The sequence below is a fragment of the Myotis myotis genome, unplaced genomic scaffold, assembly GCF_014108235.1.
Source record: "Myotis myotis isolate mMyoMyo1 unplaced genomic scaffold, mMyoMyo1.p scaffold_m19_p_3, whole genome shotgun sequence".
In the NCBI taxonomy this organism is placed as follows: domain Eukaryota; kingdom Metazoa; phylum Chordata; class Mammalia; order Chiroptera; family Vespertilionidae; genus Myotis; species Myotis myotis.
The window spans coordinates 182,677,053-182,694,434 of NW_023416335.1; the positions used below are offsets into that span (position 1 = coordinate 182,677,053).

A 17,382-nucleotide genomic window follows, 5' to 3' on the forward strand; every position below is an offset into this window, starting at 1 on the left:
TTGTATTTTTCTTTTAATATTTTAAAATTAAATGAAAATTTTTAGCATTTAAATATCTCCACCCTTTTAGAGATCTGTAAAGTTACTTTCCTTTCCTTTTTCTCTAACTCATATTTCTTGTGTGCTTAGTGATCTTGGTTGCAAGTTCTGATTTGTATGAATTTGATATGTTGAAATCATATGGCCCTTACCTGGTGATGCTTTCCTTCAAAAATTATTTGCACATATTTTTATAGGGAGCCTAGGGGTCCTCCTGACCTATGATCACTTTAGTACCCTTTAAAAGTCTCAGGTTCAATGTGAAATGCTCACATCCAGTTCCTTCACCTTGCTGGAGTCCCACCTGAGTCTCCACAACACTGAGCTAATCTGTATCTGCCCTCAGGGCAACCCAATTTAAGTATCTTCCCACCTTGCCTGTTCCTGGCCTAGGTGAAAGCTCCAGTCTATTTCTCAGGTCACGTGACCTCTAAGATTTAATGAACATTTTCAAAGAGCAGAGAGGACCTGATTAGTTTTTGGAAAACCAAATAACCTTTACTGGCTTCACTCAGTGATGCAATTCCAATAAAAGTATATTTGCTGGAGAAAGTGTCTTTCTAACACCAAACAGTAGAGATTTAAGCAACGTTGGTGCTTAAATGGTTTCAAGAAACAGTCGCCAATATAAAGGGGATGATCAAAGGGAAAGAAATCACTAAATTTTTTTTTCTAGATGTAAAAACAGACGACAGAAATGCTTCCTTAATTTGTGTTTCTTATACTTAAGAGTTTATTTCAAGTTGGTCTCTTGAAATATCAGTGGGATGTGAGTACTACTTCTCTAACTCTCATAAAAACATTGTCATTTTGAGAACTTCTGCTTCTGGCTATGATTCTGTAGTTTGTAGTAAATTCCTGTTGCTTTGACAACCAATAGAAATGCTGAATTTAAAAGAAAAAACCTATCAAGGTGAGACAACTAATGTGGAGGACTAGGTTTCTAGAAAGAAGAGATCCTTAGCAGTGTGACTAAAACCCCATGAACAGTTCTTCCTTTCAGAGCATTATTTACTAACAATTAGCATAGAGCAAAAAGGCTGAAAACCCAGGCAGCAGGATGCAGCAATTAGGAAAACAAGCCAGCAGAGCTATTAGCAATGTCATGAGGCTGATGACACAAAAATTGGAGTTTGGGGCTATCAAGGCAGGCAAAGTTTGAATGTTGTAACAGCCCAGTGAGAAGGGGGTGGTGAGTGACATAAGTAAGAATTTCTTTGAAAAATTATAATATGTGTAGTAAATAAAGCATTTCTTCAAGCTCCTATAAATATCATGTTTCTGAAAAATAAGTTTCTTTTAATAGCCACTAAGAATAAAATTGAAATTTCATAAGTACATTAGCTCTGATATATTATAAGATGATGCTTCCGGAAATTATCCTCATTATTATCCAAATTATTGGTGAGAGTGATTTCCTATTCATCCAATATGCTCAAGGTAAAAATATCTGGTACAGCAACCTTGAAAGCATCAGTTTCATCATATAAAGTGGAAATTTAGGTAATTAGTTGGTTATTGAGGTTTTTTCTTTTTAGAAGAGTCAAACCAAATATACCCATGTGCAGAGCATCCTCTGAATCTTATTTAAATGCTTAAGGCTTAGTTCTCTCGGTGACTGCACGCTCAGTGAATAGGAACTCTTCTCCCAGCAAGTCACTTACCTGGGCGACTTGGCTTTTTAGCCTTTACATAGTTAGCTGCAGAAACAGCATAGGACGAACTGAAGGATCTGCTTTTGGTGAGGGTCATCATTGCAGGGTTATTCCAAGAATCAGAACTACCAGCACTATAAAGACAGAGCATAAAGAAAAATAAGTAAGTTGTTCATCAACCATTGGGGCAGAACTTGCCAAAACCCAACCATCATTTCCATATTCGACTTGCCATCTGAGTCATGGTCCAGGTTCAGTGATAGGATCACCTTGTCCAAATGACAAAATAGGACAACTAAGCTCAATCTCTGCTGTGTGGATTTAGAAGTCACTCATCAAGCATATGGGTTAACAACAGCGCAAAGATAACTTTCCTACTTATCCAATTAACAGGAATCAAACACCTCTTTCTACTTATAGAATCATGCCCCTCATAGGTTTCCTAACAACTTGGCAAATTAACTAGTTAAGATGCAGAGGGACTCACATGAATTGTGTTCTTTATTATTTATCATTCTTCGTATATCTAAATTAAAAAATTAAATGCTTATAAAATCATTCAAAAATAATATTTTTGCAATACTTCTTTGGGAAGGAAAAGGTCAGCTACAGGGATTTAGCCTACATTTTTTTTTCCTGGTGACACCCTGGGAAAAAAAAGGATGATGATCAAAATCTCCTTGTAAACATGCAAATGATGAACCTGCTGCCAAACACACTGATGCTATTTGCTAGATTGAAAGGTAACAGACAGTGAGCTTCATTTAGGGAATGCTTTCTGCAGGATAGCCTTGGTTTGTCTAGGTTATTATAATAAATAAATCTGGAATTAGTAATCTATCGGTAGAATAGAGAATGTTACATAGAGATGTAATTAATGGGATCTATATTTTGGAGATGTTCCAAACCAAAACTTAATCTGCATGCATTGCTCAAAACACAATGTAAGCCTAATTATCTGACGCTAATCCCTGTGCTGGTCTGCATTTAAACCATGCCCACACTTTTTTTCATTTCCAAAGCTGGCCTCCAACCAACTCTAATTGGTTGGGCCTCCCTTCCCCTGTAATTTACAATTCCTGTTTGGCAAGTAACTTCTCTACGAGATGTGAAACCAATAGGAGCATTGCTAACCTTGGTAAAGGTGCTTCATGCAGTTTGATGCTGGCGCTGCGATCCCGCCGGACTGGGGCCGGCTCCAAAGTGGGTAGACCTGTGGCTGAGGTGGTGGTTGTCCAAGTCGACGAAACTCGTCTCAACAAACCGGGGGGCAAGCTCCTTCTCAGGCGCTAGGAAGAAGGAGAGTCGATTTTATTGCCAAGCATATTTTCTATCACCAACCTCAATGTCATTTAATGGGAGAAGATGGCTTTTACTTGGAAGCAAATTTATTAACCTATATTGGTTGACTATCACCTGTCTAAAATGTGGGTACTCAGATATGCAATAAAAGACTGTGGTCAGAACAAATGAATACTATAAAATAACATTTTGGAATATTCACTTCAGTGATTACACAAATACAGGATTATTGGAATGACAGTCAACTACTTTTGAGGTAATTTTATAGTTTTATTAGTTCAACAGAATTTATATACCTATACACACATGTCATTTTAGTAATTATGAGCAAAAGATTTCCCTCAAAAGTCACTTGTTTGGGGCATGAATTAATTGATAATCATCTTGCACAACAGTCTCTACACCAAAGTGTTTATTAATTTACTTTTAATTTCTTGACGTACAAATGACAGGACATAAGAGTAAAAGAGTGGCCCTAGCAGGTTTGGCTCAGTGGATAGACCACCGGCCTGCAAACTGAAAGGTCTCAGGTTCAATTCCGGTCAAGGGCACATATCTGGGTTGAAGGCTCGATCCCTAGTGGGGAACGTGCAGGAGGCAGCCAATCAATGATTCTCTTTCATCATTGATATTTCTCTCTCTCTCTCTCTCCCTCTTCCTTCCTCTCTAAAATCAATAAAAAGAGTAAGAGTATAACATAACCACTTTGTGGTTAACGTCACTTAGACCTTAGGCCTATGGGTAACATCCTCGGTACCAATTCCTCCTAGTAGGAGACTTTGCTGGTTGACCTGCAACTTTCTCTCTCTTTTTTTTTTTTAAATATATTTTATTGATTTTTTACAGAGAGGAAGGGAGAGGGACAGAGAGCCAGAAACATCAATGAAAGAGAAACATCGATCAGCTGCCTCCTACACAACCCCCACCGGGGATGTGCCCGTAACCAAGGTACATGCCCTTGACCGGAATCGAACCTGGGACCCCTCAGTCTGTAGGCCGATGCTCTATCTACTGAGCCAAACCGGTTAGGGCTGCAACTTTCTCTTTATTATTTCTTCTCCTTTCATATCCTAAGTGGGGTATGTGGCATCATCAGCACTGAGGCAAGATTCTGAGCTCACCAGGATGAGCACCAGCCTGGTAAAGAGGGCCTTCACCTTAAAAATGAAAGTGGAGGTACAACTGCAGCAACTGTTATAACAGGTAGGAGCTCAAACCATTGGTCAATAGACCAACCATGGAAGCACAGTTTATAAAGATGCAGTCTGCTCTCCTGAGGATTGAGACATTTCTGAGCAGTGAAGTATATACCTCTGACACTAAGTAGCTCTCCATGCCTCTTAAAGATCTTAATTTGCATCTCAGAAGGTAATTCAATAGCAAGGCAAAAGGTCATGCACTGTAAACACCAGGATTGTTGCCTATAAATCTGTCACTGACTTGATATCTATTTTGAGAGCCAAAGGAATCAGTTAATCTCATTCCGTTCCATGTCATGCTGAGCCATGCCTTTCTCAGAGAAGTAGATGTTGGAAGGAAACTATGTAACAGCTAATTGACAAAGTTGTATAAAGAACACATTCCTGAGCCAAGAGGCACAACAGCAAGAGCTTGCATGTTACTACTGATTGATCACCAGTTCAAGAGAATGGCTGCTGGTTTCCCAAATAGATAACGGTGCAGGACGTACCAGGGACCACTTCAGTTCTGACTTATTTATTATGTTTAGTCTTTAAAACGACTTGTTCTCAACTAATGTGAGGTCTAAACCAAGTTTAGGACTTATTCCCTATAGCTTACTTCTATAAAATTCTTAGTATATCTTACGTGTAAAAAGAAAAAAATTTATACAAAACATGAAGACCATTTTTTACTTTAATAATCCAAAATCAACTAAAACTGTTCTGAGTTCAAATCTTACTGGGTTTGGGAAGGCCATCAGGGTACAATGAAGGATACCATACTAAGAATGCAAACAGCAAAGAAACTGTGTGTTTCAGAGGCAATGGATTTTACACAGAAGCCACACTAGAATGGGACCAGGGACTTGTTGTTGCTCTGCCATGACCTTATCCCACTCAACAGGGCCTGGCATATAGAAAGTCTGAATAAAAAAAGGTAACATAAAATGGTAAAATATTAATTTACAGAAAGCAATCAAGTATAAGGACAGAAGTCTTCGCGTTAAACTTTCATTACTCTGGTCACCATGATCAAGACAATTCACAGACGCTGACTTAAATTAGCATATGGGTTCAGAATGACAGGAGAGAGACCTAGAGGAGAAAAAGAAAACATTTAGGCTTTCCATAGGTGTGTCATTCCCACCTACCTTGGGAATAGCCAGCTTGTCTTTTTCGGAGCTTTCTTCAGAATCAGAACAGGTATAGTTTTCACTGAAGGAAACGACAGGATTCACTCGGGGCTTGTGAATGGCCTGGAAGGTGAGCTGGGTGCTGAGCAGGTTGCTCACGGCCCGCAAGGATGTGCACACATTGGGGGGCAGAGAAGGGTCTGCCAGGAGGTCGGTAATGAGGCCGTGAGCCTCGCCCATCACGGCAATGTCCACAGTGATACTGGTTCCTGAAGACTGAGACACCAAACAAAGGAACAGTCAGATAAGCAGAGGTCTGCACTGAAGGCACAGAGGATGAAATTGGGCTTGTTTGCCAAATGGACTGAATTGACTCTTCGGGGCTACAAGAGAGTAACATTCAAAACACATTTCTGTTTCAAACTTGCCAAAATTTGCCACGGCTTCCGCCATGTTTGTGTTCATGGCACACTTTTTATAATGCTAAAATTTGGGAAGGGGCGGATACATTTAAAGAGATTAAACACATACACATTAATTTTTAAAAGGCACACCATTTCAGAGGACCTGAGAAAACTTCATATTCCTTATTCCTTATGAAGAGCTCGACATTTTAATGTATATTATCTAGAAATTTCATTTTGGAAATAACATTGTTAATATACTATACGATTTTAATTTTAGTAATTTCTTTCTGAAAAGACAAAACTTTAGTTTTATTAAAATATAATATTTTAGCCTAGTTTGTGGTACCTATTCAACTACTATTAGAGATAAGCACAAAAAGCAACTCAATTTGTGTTCAAATTCACAAATTGTCCCTCTTCTGGTGGTTGGTAAGAATAGACATTTTAGTTCTGGAATTCTGCAACACATTTATCATGTTTTGCCAAACTGCCTATCAGACTGAGAGACATTAGTGTGGTGAAGGCCTGTGTGTGTGTGTGTGGGGGGGGGGGGGGGGGAGGTGGGAGGTTTTGGGGGGAGGGTGGGGGGGGTGGAGAGGGTCCACAGGAAGAAAAAAGGGACGTTCCCTGACCAGGAATTGAACCATGACCTCCTGGTGCATGGGTTGATGCTCAACTACTGAGCCACACCAGCCAGGCATTACCTTCATTTTTATTAGTAAAAAATAACTTGGCAAAATCAGAATCAGATAGCTGGAACTTAGAAATGCTGGGCTGCAAACACAAGTACTCTCATGCTTCAGCTTAAGTGCTGAGCTAGTTAGTACACTGGAGTAAATACCGAGCCTTTTCATCTTAAGTTCCTATGTATACATACCTGTATTTAATGTCTTATTTAATCACTAGAGGCCCGGTGCATGAAATTCATGCACTCGGGGGGTGGGGGGTAGGTCCCTCAGCCCAGCCTGCACCCTCTCGCAGTCCGTGAACCCTCAGGAGATGTCTGACTAACAGCTTAGGCCCGCTCCCCAGTCGGACATCTTTAGTGCTGCTGCAGAGGTGGGAGAGGCTGCAGAGGCAGGAGAGGCTCCTGCCACTGCTGCTGTCACTGCTGCTGTGTGCGCCAGCCGTAAGCCCAGCTTCTGGCTGAGCAGCGCTTCCCCTGTGAGAGCGCACTGACCATCAGGGGGCAGCTCCTTCATTGAGCGTCTGCTCCCTCGTGGTCAGTGCACATCATAGCGACTGGTCATTCTGCTGTTCAAGTTGCATATTAGCCTTTCATTATATAGGATTGGGCCATGTTTTTATCTGTGTGTAGGCCTAAATATATATTATAAACCAGTATAAAAATTTAGTGTAATAGAAACAGCTTTAGGATGTACAATTATGTACATTTCACTTATGTATCTATATTGTTAACTTCCAAAATGTCCACAAGAAATGACAGTGAACTAGGTTAACATTCTCGTGTAGAAACATAAATTTTCAAATGCATCTCTAATTATTATGTTTCTGAAAAATTCAGTATGATCTTCTGAAAGAGTAATATTTATTCCTATCCATGTCATTCTAATGAAGTTGAACTAACAAGTTGCACACCTTCTCTAAAAAATTGAAAATTTAAGTCCAACTTTGTTTCCAGGACATATATTTGTAGACTTTCTGACATGGAAATTAAGAGTTTATGCTCTAATAATTAATATTTAGAGAGGTTTTCTCAAAATGTTCTCAATATTTAAAACCTACAAATCTGAAAAGTAGAGCATTTTCACTGGTAGTTAGAATTATTATTTTTTTTACTGACAGTTAGAATTATAATTAAATAAATAATTTATTAAAATAATTTAATAAATAATTTATTAAAATAAATTATTGATGAGAGAACAGTGTTTTCATAATTCTTCAATTTTATATATTTTTAAAGCAATAGATGTATTTCTTATATACTCAAAAACATTAAAAATTTCAAGCTAAAATAGAAACAGAACTATCCTCATAAGTCAGTCAGCGTTAACATAAAAATTTAGAAAATAAGCACATTACATATTTCAATAACACTTGTGCTAAAGCCTTTGTGAAAGCAAAATTCTTTAAGTGAAAAAAAAAAAAAAGTATTATTCAAGCCAGTAAGAAGTATTTAACCATATTGGAATTGGCTAAGAAACCAAAGTGAATACTTTTACCATTGAAACTCTTCCCGCTATTAGTAAGTCAGGTCTTTGCTTTATTGGCTTATCGGTTTTACAGTAAAAAGTTGTATCGCACATAAGACATTATCACCACTTTTTGACTCAAATAGCCAGAGGCTTCAATGAAGCATGAAATCTTAAACCAACAATCAGATCCACCTGCCAAGGAATCGCCAAGACTAACCACACATAAAATGCTGAAAGCCTGGAAGACAGACTGGACACTATTTCAGTAAACAGCAGGCAAATAAAGATGCAGGCATGTCGAGGGGGTCACCATGCAGGGATTTTAGGGGAGAGGGGCTTTGGTGGATGGCAGAGTTTTCTCACATGATGTATAGAGTCATATACAATCGAATGACTCTCACAGAGGGCAGTCCCACACCTATTCAACTTTCAATAGTACCACTAAATTTCTAAGTATACCAAGTAATACTCAGAAATATTTCATTTAACTTATGAAATCTTAGAAAGTGATAACAAATACTCAAGGTAAAGTTTATACAAAAGTTACTTTAAAGGAAAGTCTTAAGCTAACAGCCTGAAATCATCTTTGAGTGCAGTAATGAACTATACTAAGCATAAAACCACAGTTGAGTCTTTTTATGGAGCAGATCAAACAAATCTTTTCGTTTAAAGAAAAAAGTAACCAAGCAATAAAAAACATTCTACTTCGTAGGCTCTCCTTATAATAGAAATATTTATATTTAACATTTAAGAAAATGCAAGTATAATTTCCCCAGACACTGTTTAAATAATAACCAAATTTGGATTGCCACCTTTAAATAGAAAATCTGGAATTTAAGTCTGATAAACAGTGGAGGAAAATGCAGTTTTATATATCAAACCAAAAATAACTGATTTTCTTGGCTTTAACATTGATTTCTGTTAAATTAAGTAGGGGAGATGCAACTGTAAAATTCAAAAAGAAAATGATAACGTATCTGAAAGATTTTCAACTCAGAATGCTTCCAAGTGCCCAAGTCATTTCCACGATAAAAAACACACCTAGCACTGACAGTTGTAGACAATGAAATGTAGGTGTGGTGGATGTAAGAAAGACAACTGAAAATTCAATATAGTGGACACATAGTCAAAGAGAAAGTCTTGGTTCTCCATCAAAAACTGCGTGAAAGCCTGCAGATTTACATATAAAATACCTCTCTAGAGGTCCAGAAAATATATGTCATTTTTATAACTCTCTGTTTTAAAAATTTCTTACAGTAACAGACCAACTACTGGTCTTGACTGGTATATGAATGAGCACTTGGGATGCAAAAAGACACGAGTGCATATTTTCATCATGTACATAATTTAGAAGGTTGTATAGGTGAGAAGCTGGAGAGCCAAATGATAAAGAACTAGGATATCAAGTGAAATTTTTATTCATTCATCAATATCAAATTTTTATTTTATGAGGTAGTACATGGACTTTTCAGAGCACAGGATCTTCCTGTGTTCATATTTCACATTTGAAATTTGGGATTTTAGAAAATTCATCTATATTCTTGTTTCTCTAAAAGGGGGCTAATAATCATAATACCTGCTGTGTAGTATTATTGACGATTAAATGAGATCAGGCACACGTAGAACTCAGAAGAGTGCTTGGCCCATAGTATATGTTTGATAAATAATTATAGTCACCATTATTATTATTATCATTATTATTGCATTGAAAAAACTGTGTGTACAAAGAGATGCATACTGTGCTTGCATGTTTGTCTCTTACTGATACTGGGCCAGTAGTTTATAAATGAAGGCAGCATAGAGATATGATTTCACTACCAACAACCACAAAATAAAACAACAAAAACAAAATCCCAAATACTTTCACTTCTTATTCTAGGTAAACAAAGGCATAAAGATTATACTCGCTAATTCTTCTGAGATTAAATGTAGTAATTGTACAAAAGTCCTGCTTTCAGTTAATATGGTTGATTGCACTGGTATGATTTATAACACGGTATGCGAAAGGAATTCTAAAAGCAGGCATCTTAACTCCATTGTTGGAAGTGATTTTTTGTCTTTGTTTTTTTTCTTTCTTTTTAGTCATCCTGGGAAGCACCCTGGGAGGCAAACAGCATGGGAAGAACATTCTCAGGGTGAAAAGGGAATTGGGATACGTAAGAGAGGAATAAACAGTGTAAGGGATGACACATAAAGGGAGAGAGTCACTGGGACTTTTCTTACCCAACTTTGGTCCTCAATGCTGGGAAAAGATGCCTGCTAGGTTTTCGGGAGCTGTCTCCCCATACATGTATAAAGTAGTTTGCCACCACCCCGCACCCTCCAAATCTTTTTCTGGGAGGCTGTCTATGATATTAGGAAGAGTACTATCTTGGTCTTTAATGGATTTAGAAGAAGAGCAGGATTCAATAAATGATCTTTGGTGTATTACTGGTTCTGACCTCAGAGCCAGCAAAATGGCATATGTGTTTATAATACTTTCATAGGACCCATTTATAATTTTAGACTTGAAGTTGGTTGGGAAATTTTTAAAAAATGAAATCATGTGAAAATTTTGCAGTAACTCATTGTAGGCTGAACCTTGGCTAGAGGCCATCCTTAAGGAAGCAGATGTTTGCTTATTTTAATTTTCTGGCAGAGAATATGAGTTTACATTTGGATTTTCTCCTTAAGATAATATGTATGTACAGTAGGAGAAAAACATATCGGGCCCTTCATCAAACCGCTTTCCACCAACACCACTGCTGGCCCCATTTGAGATGTGAGACACAACAAACTCCAGCAGTTACCAGAATTCTTCACTTCCCTCTCTTTTGATGTTCAAAGAACATTCCATATCCCCAAATGGGATGTTGTACATGCCTTGTGTCCTTCTGTATTTCCCTATAGTCTATCTGCCAATAAGATAAAAATGATTAAAACTGTCCCTCTGTTGTGTCCTAAATACCTTCCAGACACTAGCAATTTCACCCAATAGCTTAAAAAATAATTATGATCACAGAATACTGTCTTATTATTTAAGAAATAAGACATACTTATTAAATTGTATACTTTAGTAAACACCCATATCCCCGAGAAGATAACAGCTGCATTGATGTCCAAACTGGTTATCTCTGTTTAGAAAGATGAGATGGCAAAGCTATGAGGAGTTTAGGTAATAAATTGTTCACACGGGTGTGCATGCAAATGAAGGTGGAGAGGCTTGGTTTAGTACAAATTGCTATGCAAATAAAAAGCATTATTATTTCTGTTGGTGGAAGGAATTGGATTTTCTGATTGAGTACAAGTTGGTAAACATTACAGGAAAATTGAGAACCTCTAAAATAAGTATGAACTCACAAGTTGATGAATTTTGATGGTCTTTTGTTTGTTAAATTTTCAGAATTACTGTTGAACTTGAGGTTTGTATTTGCTTAGTCTAAAACCAATTTCAGTGAACAACAGATGGCAGTATTCTGCCTTTGTAAAGAACTCTTAATTGTCTGAACATCTTTTTGAATGAGTGCTGCTTTCTCAGAGTTTAGATTCTTTTCACAGAAAAATAAACCTAAGAAAAGAATAATTTACATAAGACTATTGGTAGAAAGTAATAAAAGTGTTTAAATTGTGTCTCTAGAGTGTCTCTAGAGATAACTGTTTAAGTGAAACTAGGATCACATTAGCAATAATTCCTCTAAGACAACATTTCAGTTCTGTCACCTTTCTCAATTTTTATAAGATACACATTGTAAACACGACCTCTTTTCATGCACAACTTGATTTAAATTATTTTCCACATGTAATTACCTACTATTGTGATTAAAATATCCATAAACCAAACATCATTAAAATGTGCATTCTAACACAATGGTCTTGTGAGCCTTCAGTGGCATTGGTTTTACCCACATTGTGTCATTTATCACTAGAACTTTCCTCCCTTGTGATCAGGGGGCACTTATCTATGCTACTTATTTGCATCTACTAACTGCTGATCTGGGAGATCTCTGTCCTGCCGCAGTAGCAGCCAATCTGGTCTCCATGTGAATTCTGTTGGGGCATTCTGTGCTCCATACACTGAAAGCATCAACAACAAAACAAATGAAAAACCATGGGAGCTGTAACTTCAGAGAGACCTTGCATCTCCGACCAGTTCTCCGATGTATTCGTAGAACCTCTCTGTCATAGAACTTGTGACAGTTTTCAATTCAACTTCTGGTGTTTGGTCATTGGATGAAGGTTTGTCTTCCTCTCTGAGAGTGGAAGGAGGACAAAGGCAATGCTAATTTTCATTCACCAGTTTACTCCCAGTGCCTTGCTTAGGATCTGGTACTTTTTTTAGACACTCAGTGATATTAGAAATTAGTGAAGTTATAAGAACTATACTCCCAACCTCCAAAGATAAGTAATTTTCCTCTCTCCAGTTCTTCACCTTAAAGAAAAGTAAAAAGAAAAATTATAGTGTCCAAGATATTTCCTTAAAACAAATAACTGAATTTTCTAGAAGCCACCCTAAAACATTTTAACCTTCTAGCACAATTTTATGTTCTAATATTAAACTTAAAATTAAAAAAAAAATATTGAGGCGGATAAGGACACATATGTAATAACTTAATAAAAACAATTAAAAATATTGAGAATAGTTACTGCAATATTGAAGTCATGAATAAAAATTATATTTAAGAAACTGATTCTAGAATAAGTACTATTCAGAAAATAGTGAAACTGCCAATGAGAAGTAATAATACTGGTAAAAGGGAGCAACATTATACATGTTTCTATAATTTGGTACATATATGAAAAGAGTAAGCAGAGAATTAGTGTATAATGAATGAATATTTTGGGGAAAAGAGAAAATCCTAAAAGAGTGGAGGTAGAGAGAGAATGGCCTTTTGAGGACAAAGTTCAACTGAAGTAAAGAGTACTTCAGGTAGAAGAGGATAGGTCTGAGTACAGAATAGTGATAATAGATAATAATGCTGTATTGCATATTTGAAATGGTAAGAGAATAAATCTTAAAAGTTTTTATCATAAAAAATGTGTATGTATGGTGATGAATAGCAACTAGACTTACTGTGCTGATCATTTCTCAATATACACAAACACTGAATGCTGCACATTGGAAACTAAACTGTTATATGTCAATTATCTCTATATAGAAAAGGCTAAGTGACTGTCCATCTGTCTAACTGTCCAGTACATATGACGTGCACTGGCAATTTAAAAATAAATGTTGACTCGTGCATGCGTGATACATATAAAGCTCTCGCTGGCACCAATTGCATGCATGTGTTTCAATCTGTCATTGTCAATTGTGAATTTGGTTGACACTTCTGTTATAGAGAAAGGGTGAATAGGGATATTAAGATATTTCTTCTAATTAATTTCTTTTCAATGTGTACGAATCCGTGCACCAAGCCACTAGTATCTAAATAAAACAACAACAACAACAACAAAGAAAAGGATGTATCTTGAGAGGCTGGAGGGAATGTATCACGAGAGGAACCTGAGCCAAAATCAAGAGCTTTAATGAATGACTCAAGGCAACAAGAACCCTCTGCAGGTAGTGACATTATCGATATGAGTGTAGGAAGGAGTCAGGCTGCCTCGAGGTTAGGGAATCAAAGGGGAAGGAATAAGATTTGGTGTGGATGTTGGGATATTCATCTTTTAGTAGATATGTGACATTCATGGGGTGATTCAAGATGAATATCAGGAGCAACATCTGGACTGGAAATACACCTTTGGGTATGAATGACACAGATATGACCATTTCAAAAACACACTACCATGGACATGTATAAAGAAAAAAGATATTGTGCTGAGAGCAGAGCCATAATCAATACCAACCTTTAAGGGACAGGTGGAAGAGAAACTCGCAAAGAAAAATGAAAAGGGACAATTGAAAACTCTGAGTGTATGATCAAATGGGCCATGGAAATGCTTTTGTCCAGGTGGGATGAGTCACCAGCAGTGACGAATGAATTTGAGAAATTAATAAATTCTGAAAATATCTATTAGTTTAGTATCTAGAAGGTCACTGGTAACATTGGAGAGCGCAGTGTCAGTGACCTATTGAGGCTGGAAGTCACACTGCAATAAACAGAGCAGTGACAGGAAGACATGACAATGGAGGCAACAGAGACAACTATTTGGTGAAAACTGGCTATAAAATGGAAGATAGAGATATGTCAGTACCTAGAGGGAAGACAGGCTCTAAAGATCTGGTGAGCAAGTGAGCAAGCCTAAATGTTAAAGGGGCATCCCACTAGTGTGGGGCATCTAAAATGCAATAAAGCCCATGGGATGCTCAATAGATCAAGGTCCAAGAGAAGAAAGTAAACGGTGGATACTTTTCACAATGGGGGATGCCTTTCCCATGATAATAGAGAGAAGGAAGAACATGGATATGCAGGTGAGAAGTTGGAGTTCTTAGATGTTGACTTCTATTTACTCTATAAATTAGTCATGAGTCCATTGTTAAGAGAGTGATGTAGACAATGTTGAGATTAGAGATACAAGAGAGTGACTGTCATAAAATTACGCATGAAAAGGCAAAGAAGTGAAAACAGGAGGGGTCTGCCAGATAGGAAAGAAAAGAAATTGGACGTAGGGATTGGAGACCCTGGTGAGGTGGACAAGCAGGTGCAGAGCATGTGAGGGACAGAGCGGAAAAGCATGAAGAAGCATGAAGTCAGAGTGAGTTGGGATGTCTGCATGAGAAAAATGAATGTAGATTCCATGGGTAGGCTAGTCACTCAGGCATGGAAAGTTTCTGCTTTCTATTAGTAGAAAATAAGGTTGAAAAGGAAATATCAGGCCAGATTTAGATGCCAATGAATGAAAGACAGATTTTTTCTAATTCTATCATTTGGTAATTGAGTGATGAAGTTGTCTGAGAAGGAAAATGATGTAATTGAACAGTGTACAGTACTTGAGGAAGGTTAGGTGTAGCATGGAAGTCAGATTTGAACAAGGCTGTCACAACAATAAATATGTGAAAGTAGGATACTTGCAGCATGAATGTACTGGAAGGGCAGAGCGAGAGTAACATTAAGGAAAATCAATTGTACTTATAAAGTGATTTGATATTGGGACATGAAAAAAATGCAATGTATTTATTCCCATAATAGTCTTCACTTATTACAGAAATCTCTTCAAGTGCCCCTGCCCTCACAAAATAAAACAAGGAGTGTGTTTCCTTGTGAGTGCATAAAATCCATATTGGGTTTGACAATGTCTAACAAAATGTTCTCTTTTTGATATACTATGATCATAGTCCTCCAGAGTGTAAATATAAAGGGTGAGTGGATGCTCTTAATAACCACAGATTATTTCATACAAATTAAACATTTCATAAATATATTTTAAAACTCAATAAATTCCAGTTCCTGCAACTAGTCAAAGATATCATAAATTAAGCAATGTTTCCAACATTATAAATAGATCAAACTTCAAAACACTAGTAAACCATTTTTTTTTGAACTTAGAATGCATTTTCCAGAGAAATAATGCTATAAAGTGATGAAATTCCTATGCTACCCCACAAAAGCTTATACAATCACTTAATAATAGTTACAATGTCATTATTTCCATCGAAAAGGCACTCTAAATCAGTTACAATGCAATATTTTAAAGAAAAAAAATATATATCAATGGTGTGGTTGAGAAAGGGAATATGAAGGCACTGAGAAGCATTCATTTTGCCTCATTTATTCAACAAATATTAACTGAACATGTATAGGGTAGCTGGTATTGTCTAGACCAGTGATGGCGAACCTATGACACGCGTGTCAGAGGTGACACGCGAACTCATTTTTTTGGTTGATTTTTCTTTGTTAAATGGCATTTAAATATATAACATAAATATCAAAAATATAAGTCTTTGTTTTACTATGGTTGCAAATATCAAAACATTTCTATATGTGACACGGCACCAGAGTTAAGTTAGGGTTTTTCAAAATGCTGACACGCCGAGCTCAAAAGGTTCGCCGTCACTGGTCTATACCCTGGGGCTACAAAGATGAATGGATCTGGGCTGCTGCCCCCAAGCAGCGCGCAGTCTAGTGAAAGATGTTCTAGGGACTGAAAGGGATCAGAGAGTAAAAGAGGAAACTGCGGGAACCCTGTGGATCAGCAATTTTCAACCTTTCCCATCTCATGCACACATAAATTAATTACTAAAATCTGGTGGCACACCAATGAATATATGTTTTGTTGCTGTGACAAAAAAGGTGTAATTTTGATTCACACTCACAGCTATTGTTGTGTTGGCTATTGTTATTTTTTCCTTTGACAATCTAAGGGGAAAGCGGTCAGTGCCCCTGACTAAATAGTCAGGTATTGCGTGGTTCAAAAACCCTTGTGGCACAGGGGTTGAAACTGCTCTTGTGGATGCATCCCTATGGCCCTGGGTTATGACAAGAGTGAAAGAGGCCGCTTCTCAAAATGAACAGTTGTTTCTGAAAATGCAGGACTCAAGAACACCCGCACCCAGCCATGTAATTCTTTTCCACACAAACTTTGAAAATGGCTGCCCTGAACCACGTTGCATCCATTCTCATCACATTTCCCATCCGTACCTCTCCTCCAAGCAGGATTAAAGAAGAGGAGGATCAATTCTCCAGAGAGGAGAAGCATGAGAACAGAGAGGGACTGGTGGCTAAGATATGCACTCAGATAGAGAAACCTCAGGTTTCTTAGCATTTCCCTCGAAGCCTTCAGCCCTTACAACTCCCATAGCTCCAACACCAGGTCTCAACTTTGAAATGGGTTCCTGGGCTCTCCAGCTTCCAGTTTTCCCAATAGAGAGCAGGGAACTTGAGAACTCCTTGCCTCTCAGAATACGTGAGCATCTCCTTTTTGCTAACTGGTTTTAAGGAATGAGGCGAGCTTATCTGTGAACAATTTTGCATACAGAGGAGATTTGTGTAAATATTAAAAGTCTGCAATATCACTTCTTGATTTTCCAGAAGGCAACTCACAGCTCTAAAAATTACATGATAAAGGTAATGACTTTAAAAATTTGAAATTAGTGCATAAAAAGTTAAGTAACTTGCCCAAAGTTACATAGATAAGAACTGGCAGAGGTAGAATCCCAACCCAGGCAGTCTGGACCTCCACTATTAATTACAATGCTAAACTGCCATCTGTATTTTGAGTAACTTTTCCTACATATGATCACTTACTTTTTAAAAATATATATATTTTTATTTATATATTTATATATATTTCAGAGAGAAAGGGAGAGGGAGAGAGAGCTAGAAACATCAATGATGAGAGAGAATCATTGATTGGCTGCCTCCTGCACGCTCCCCACTGGGGATTGAGATGCAACCCAGGCATATACCCTTGACCAGAATTGAACCTGGTACCCGTCAGTCCACAGGCTGATGCTCTATCCACTGAGCAAAACCAGCTAGAGCCGTGGTTGGCAAACTGTGGCTGGTGAGCCACATGCAGCTCTTTGGCCCCTTGAGTGTGGCTCTTCCTAAGCCTTAGGAGTACCCTTATTAAGTTAATAACAATGTACC

At 37.6% G+C, this 17,382-nt stretch overlaps 1 protein-coding gene across 1 annotated transcript in view; it reads right to left on the reverse strand.

Annotated features, from left to right (window-relative positions):
• Positions 1-17,382, reverse strand: part of PDE3A (phosphodiesterase 3A) — a 249,572-nt gene that overhangs the window by 40,910 nt on the left and 191,280 nt on the right. Inside the window, exons 3-5 of the mRNA XM_036298088.1 lie at positions 5,329-5,586; positions 2,829-2,983; positions 1,704-1,828 (exon numbers count right to left, since the gene is read on the reverse strand). Coding sequence (XP_036153981.1) covers positions 1,704-1,828; positions 2,829-2,983; positions 5,329-5,586 — 538 coding nt within the window. The remainder of the gene's footprint in view (positions 1-1,703; positions 1,829-2,828; positions 2,984-5,328; positions 5,587-17,382) is intronic.